We start from the raw sequence: 7,238 nt of genomic DNA on the forward strand, positions 1-7,238 counted from the left end.
CAATGAGAAGCATCGTTGGCCTCGCTTGAGATGCATATTAACGCCGGATAACTTAATAGGATATGTGCTTCTGCGAACTTGGTGGACTTGGGTGTGTACGATTTCAGCCACTTACTGTTCCACTTTTTTATTTAGATAGTACGAGTAGTGAGTAAACTGGCATGCATTTTCCGTGGAGTATTGGGTTTCCTGAAAACTGCAAATAATCAGTTTGGTTGAACTGCTTCAATGCCATTAGAATTTATATGAATATTAGTTGGCACAAGCTTTTCTTACCAGTGATTATATATTTTTTAAACAGTTTAGTGTAGTCTGTCTACCCATCATTAGGAATATCTGACAGCAGGAAAGGTAAACGTCATGAATATTTTATAAAAAAACTAGTTCAAGGTTTCTTTAAGCAATTCTAGTCCCGTGACCGAAGCTGTTGACCTCACAAGGCTGCAAATATTCTGGCGGTCACTGGCAACTGTTGACTTTGTAACGGATGACTGCATGTGAAAGGATTGTAATTCACTGTGGATAAATTTTCTCTGCCTGTGTGTGGGGTATAACTACCTGTCTTGGGTTTGAGGTTCCGTGCAGATATGACTGCTTGTAGGTTAGTTGTGACTGGCTAATAAAAGGTTGCAACTGCTTGTGGGTAACTTGTGACTGCTTAATAGAAGGTTGCAACTGCTTGTGGGTAACTTGTGACTGTTTAATAGAAGGTTGCAACTGCTTGTGGGTAACTTGTGACTGCTTAATAGAAGGTTGCAACTGCTTGTGGGTTACTTGTAACTGCTTAATAGAAGGTTACAACTGCTTGTGGATGATTTATGACTCCCTATGCCGTGCATGTAGGTTCCGATTTCTTGTGGGTGAAATACGACTGCTTGTGGTAATATTCTGAAGTACAACTTTGTTTTATTTTTAGGTTAATTTCACAATAAAGGAGTAATACGGGACTTGATAAAATAACCTAGAAGCACCCAAAAACAAAAAGTTCCTCCGAAATGAAAAATTAATCTGGCGACAGTCATCATAAAATGGTAAAAAACAACCGGTATCTTTATCGAGATATGTAACCGTACCACTCCTGAAGTACTCAGTCATATCACATATGCGACAATAAAATGATCTTTTAACTTTTCAAAATCTTAGGGACCCGAATGAAAAACATCGTGTTAGTCAAAACGATGTCCTTAATCATTGCGGTATCTAGTGACACTATTTCTTTTTCTGGCTGCAAACAGTATCTTGCTTATATTTGCTGAGTTCCCTCGACAGTAAAGGACTTATAGCTTACCTTGATTAGTTCCTTCCTTTATGGACTAAACAAAGTACGCTGTTTCATTTCTCACCGTGGTATACTTTCGGTAAGGAAGTGATTAAGGGAAGACCCTTCTCACCGTGTTGAAACCACACCCACCCATGGCATTGGCCTACTAATTCCCACAAACGTGACACATCATCATGACCTACGGAACTGCAGCATCACTGTTCTCTCTACCTGGGTGGGGCGGACAACAGTATGACATGTGGATGACCTGGGTATAATACGCCACAGGGCGGCACAATGGATGACAAAGAAAAGTGAAACTGAGAGGAAAGCACCCGGTTGACAAAGAACCCGGATGCAACATTGTTGACATTATTGCCACTGCTGACGTCATCAGTAAGAACAGCTTCTTCATTACTGTTTCTACCGTCATCATAAGAAAAAAAAAAAAATTAGATAGATGAATAATTACACAAAAAAGTATAGACAAATGAATTATTAGAAAAAACAAAATTATATAGGAATACGAAGTAAATATAATATACTGCTTAGGTATTTATCTAGCTAGTGTCAAGTTCAAATATAACACCCGCATGTTGGACGCATCACGTGGCATATAAACCACTAGCTGCACTCAAGCGCCGTTGTTCATGGCACGGTAAAAATCCTTTGGACGTGGCACGTTTGATTGTTGTATCCAAGATGTTTGGCACTCTACGATAACTTCCGTGCCTGGCATATAAACATGACACATGCTCGGGATATGACTTTTTCCTTTGCGTTTTTGCTGTTACGATAATAATACTACTGTTGGCGGACACAGTTAGTATGAGTCGTCGAAAAGCTAGGTCATAATTCATTTCATTCAACGAAGATATATTTAGTGTTGGATGCAGATGTCTAGCGAGAGCCATAGTAAAACATTCAAGTCACTTTCAGCATTCAAAGGATTAGGTATAACGATTTTGATTTCTTAAAGAAATAATTATGACACAAGTAGATACAGTAGTATACTATATAAGGTCAGCCATGACATGTGTGAAATGTCTTTCAGTGTGTGTGTGTGTGTGTGTGTGTGTGTGTGTGTGTGTGTGTGTGTGTGTGTGTGTGTGTGTGTGTGTGTGTGATTCACCATGGTTTTGGATCACGTATTGGACTTGTGATCGACAGCTATTACCCTCCCACATGAGAGCTCAGAGCTCATACATGATCAAAATCTGGGTAATACTGTGACCTTATATACACACACACACACACACACACACACACACACACACACACACACACACACACACACACACACACACACACACACACACACACACACACACACACACACACACACACACACACACACACACACACACACAATGCCCCGCCCACTAGAGTTGGAGTGTCGGCTCGCAGAACAGTGGTACTGAGATTATTTCACGCTCGGACGGAAATCGAACTCGGACCGTTGGAGTACCGGTTGCGAACGCTACCACTGCGCCGTCGAGCCGTGTGTGTGTGTGTCACATTCAGTCGTAACATGGTGGGATAGATCTTGTGTGGCACCCTTGGCCAACTTATGCGTTTGTGTTGTGTTACATATTTGTGTGTCACGTTCAGTTATAGAACGTGTATAGCACGTTTAGCCGTGACATGTGTGTAGCACGCTTTGTCGTGTTCCGTGTGTGGTACTTTTGGATGTGTTATGCGTAGCAAACTAATTAATATCACATATGCGTGGCATGCTCAATAGTAACACATAAGTGTCGCTTTATCGTGCCGCGTGTGTGTCGCAAGCTCTGTTGCATCATGTGTGTGTGTGTGCCTCACTCATCCCTATCACTGAAGTCCGCTCAGCCGAATCATGTGTAGCACGTTCTATCATGTGGTACGTGCTCCACGGTCAGCAATGTCACATTCATTGTACAACTAATCACGTCACATGCGTAGCATACTCATCCATGTCATGAAGTATGTAGCATGCTCATCTGTGTCACATGCATAGCATGGTCAGTTGTGTCACGTGTTTGCGTCATGCTTAGACGAATCAAGTGTTTAGGTTACTCTCAGCTGTGATACTTGTGCATTGTGTGTGTGTGTGTGTGTGTGTGTGTGTGTGTGTGTGTGTGTGTGTGTGTGTGTGTGTGTGTGTGTGTGTGTGTGCTATGTTCAACCTTATTATGCGTTTGTAACATGTTCTTCAATGACATGTGTCACGCTCAAACGTAATATATTACGTACGGTTTACTTATACTTGATATCACACCCGTGACACGTGCATGTGGCATTTTCATAATTGACACAAGTGACATGCACAAGCGTGATAGCTTCATGTGACACATGCAACGATACCACCTGCGTGTGGGACGCAGCACGCTCATCCGTGTTGCGTGTGATACTCAACCATGTGACTTTCATTGTTACTGTGTGACCCTTTGACACTCAAGAGATTTCCTTCAGATGAATAAAATTGCTTGTCAGCATCGAAAAGGATATCTAAAAGCCGCCTTCATCAATTAATGGAGGTCATTTCAAGTCGTGACATGTTTCTGTGTTATGTTCCGAAACATGATTCAAATGTAATGAGCGTAGAAGACGAACGCATGATACCTGGTTGCGACACGTTACATGCGTGCCACGTCAGCATCGAAAAGGATATCTAAAATCCGCCTTCGACAATTAACGGAGGTCATTTTAAGTCGTGACATGTTTCTGTGTTATGTTCCGAAACATGATTCAAATGTAATGTGCGTAGAAGACGAACGCATGATACCTGGTTGCGACACGTTACATGCGTGCCACGTGCGAGCGACACTTAAGCCTCATGCGTACCACAAGTCAACACATGAACGTGGACCTTCGAACCTTCGAACGAAGCTCCACTGAATGATACACTCAAGCATGGCACAGTCAAATCGCACTCAAGAATGCCACAGGCGAAGCGCACTCAAGCGTGACATGTAAGCTGTGCGCAAGCATGGCATGTGCATAGTGTACTGGAATGTCTATCGAGGCTAACTTCAGAATGGCATGATAAACAAGCTTTATACATGTAACCACTGTGTTATGCCCATTAGAAACGTGAAGACATGCATAGATGAGATATGTGGAAATAATACAAGGGTGCCTTCGACCCGTTCTCATGCAATACACAATATCATGCAAGACCTCGGGCAAGGCCAGGAACGACAGTGCCGAGCCCGTGCGCGACCGCTTGGCACGGCCACGCGCCAACCTTGGGCCGGCCTAGTCCCCCAACAGTAGTTCGTGCTCCCTTATCACTTCCTGTTCAGACATGTCAATTCACAGCACTCTCTTATCAATTGCCTGGCAGCAGTGAAAACTCCGTGCAAGTTTTCGCTTGTTCTACACATACCCCTTCCATTATGCCCACATCCATCAATATGACGTGTCTATGTATTGTCATCTTAGAGTCAAAAACTTACCTAGACTTTTCGATATTGCCTTTTACCCTCACACAGCCGGATTTTGAATAAGATTATTTGGTGATAGTCAGGAAACTTACAAGAATAAGCGTCGTTGTCTACAGATTAACGAAATAAATACCAACGAAACTTCTCCATTTAGCAACATGGTAATGACCGATCAAGGCTTTCTGATAGTCAGCCCGCCTGTCGGTCTGACCCACCCGCGAACTTCCCCTCCCCTTCAGTCCCTCTCCCTCAAGTCTTTCAAGACGCAGGACTTGATCAAGGTAAAGGAGGAGGTGGCTAAAGCTCTTGGGACTAAACCATTTCCAAAACATGAATATCCAATACCATAAAAGGGCGATTTACATAAACGTGGTAAGACGTCACCTGGATAATGCTCGTTGTTACTAAGTGCTTCAGGATACAGTACCTAGTAAATAAAAACACAAACTAATATTCGCCATTCAGATAATTACCTCACTTCAGTTGGTGTGACAACAGATTAACTCTAGATCAGCACATCTCCAGACGGGTGAAGAATACGTACCTGAACTTGCTGTCTCCGTCAGGCTGTCATTCTTGATGTTAAATCCATCTTCATTCAGTTGCAAAGCTGAGGCGTTAGAGTTCGAGTTATTACTTGAGAGAACTTCACTCAGCGTAAAAGGAGCACGGAATAACAAAACCACCATCACCATCCTACACAGGTATGACAGTGATGGCGCTACCACTAGCCATGGCCACCACTTCATGGTGAACAATATCTACGACGATTATTCGTGCTAGATTGTGGATGAAACACTGTGGCTAACGAGCACCATCGTTCCTTTCACAGAAACTCACTCTCGAACGACCAACAGCATACTGAAGCGTCTCGCGGTCTCGGTACCATTACCCTAATTATAGGGCGCTGTTGATTGGCCAGTGATAAGAAAAGCCTACTTCTCATTGGCTGCGAGAAACCAACGCGAATTCTGATTGGTCGAAAGTTTGCGTGAGGACTGGTGACGTTGAGGTTCGTAGAGTTACCAGACTGGCAGGCGTCTAGATGTAAGAAGGTGAAATTTACTAAACCATAATTTGTAGTCATAATTCTTTGGTTAACAGCCTTTCTTTATCAAAACTTTATTGAAAACAGTTAGAACAGAATGACAAACAAATATTTGACACTTCTACACTTCTTACAAGACCATATTATCATTTCATCGCTCATGAAATATATTTTGCCTGGAAAATGTCTCACACAGAAGTTACAGATTTTTCTTTGTCCACGAAAGGCTGACTTGAAAGACGCATCAATATTTTTGTAATTGTATAAATTTGTGAGATAGGTTGCATGTCAATTTACACTCCTTCATCTAGTGTGTTCCAATAACTCATGATTAAAACAGTCATCAAGGGATGTCAAGAGTTATATTCATTCCATTAAAGAGAAAGTCTAAGGAAAAGGGCACAGACGTATTTGTTATTGTCAGCGAGGGAGTAACAAAAGCACATATCTGACACTGTGGCAGTATTGATAGTAACCGCTACCTTTCACTAACAGGAGAGTACCACAGAAATGATAAATAGCCTTGGGGTAGACGGAATAAAAGGAAGACTTCTCACCAGAACGAAAGAGCCAAATCGAGATCAAATAACCAAGGGAGGAGTGCCAGGGGACGGGAATATAATTTCCTGTCGGAGGCAAGAAAAGGACTACCCGGGACGCGAGGAGTTAATTATACCGCTGTGCCCTGCCCATTAAAGAAGTACACTGGGGTGACGGAGCATCAACATTAACAATAATTGACTCAATTATTTGATTCATAAGACGGAACCGACGATAAACACAACCCAATCAAAAAATATTTCAAGTGAACCTTTTGCTGCATAGCGTGTGTGTCGGTGGGTGAAGGTTGATTACCTCGGCTGAATAAAATCGCCTGGTGACGGCTAAAATAAATGCGTAAGTCATCAGTAGCAGTGACAGAACTATTTCACATATGCATCTAGATAGTCAAACCAGTGCCCCTAGAAAGTAAAATATGACATAACCCTCTTCTCTGTGATTTAGTTATCAAAAGCGAATAAAATCGCTTGAAGATAGCTAGAGTAAAAACTATCAAGGGCATCGTATCGGGTATTGTAATTTGTCAAGACTGGAAATCTAAGTCATTACGATAATTTCCTTTACATATAGTATTCTGGTTAAAGCCAGACATCATAGCTAAGGAGTGAAGACTCAGCTAATCCCTTTGCTACGATCAAACTCTAATTATTTCGCTCTGTCTAGTGTCAGATGACTTCACTCAGGTTAGAAAAACATCCTTTCCTTACGACGACGATTTTGTTCGGTTTTTGGGGGCAAAACTGTCGCGAAAGTAAGACTGAACACAGCATTAGTGGATAAGGACGACGGAGCGTCGGGGCAAACCTGCATTCATCTCGACTTGAAGACGGTGCATTTACCGGGACACAACAGCAGTAAAACTTCTAACAAGACAGTATCAGCTTTAATGGTAGACTAGAACGCCAAAACAATTAACTCGAGCGAGTAACTCTAGAGCAGGACG

General features: G+C 42.3%; 1 protein-coding gene across 1 annotated transcript in view; it reads right to left on the reverse strand.

Annotated features, from left to right (window-relative positions):
- Window positions 1-5,547, reverse strand: part of LOC143033915 (uncharacterized) — a 68,335-nt gene extending 62,788 nt beyond the window's left edge. The window contains exon 1 of the mRNA XM_076199552.1: window positions 5,231-5,547. Within this exon, the coding sequence (XP_076055667.1) occupies window positions 5,231-5,435 (205 nt within the window). The 5' untranslated portion in view covers window positions 5,436-5,547. The remainder of the gene's footprint in view (window positions 1-5,230) is intronic.
- Between the last annotated feature and the right edge of the window lie 1,691 nt (window positions 5,548-7,238).

This window comes from Oratosquilla oratoria, chromosome 16 (assembly GCF_046742065.1).
Source record: "Oratosquilla oratoria isolate Oo_2021 chromosome 16, ASM4674206v1, whole genome shotgun sequence".
NCBI lineage: Eukaryota > Metazoa > Arthropoda > Malacostraca > Stomatopoda > Squillidae > Oratosquilla > Oratosquilla oratoria.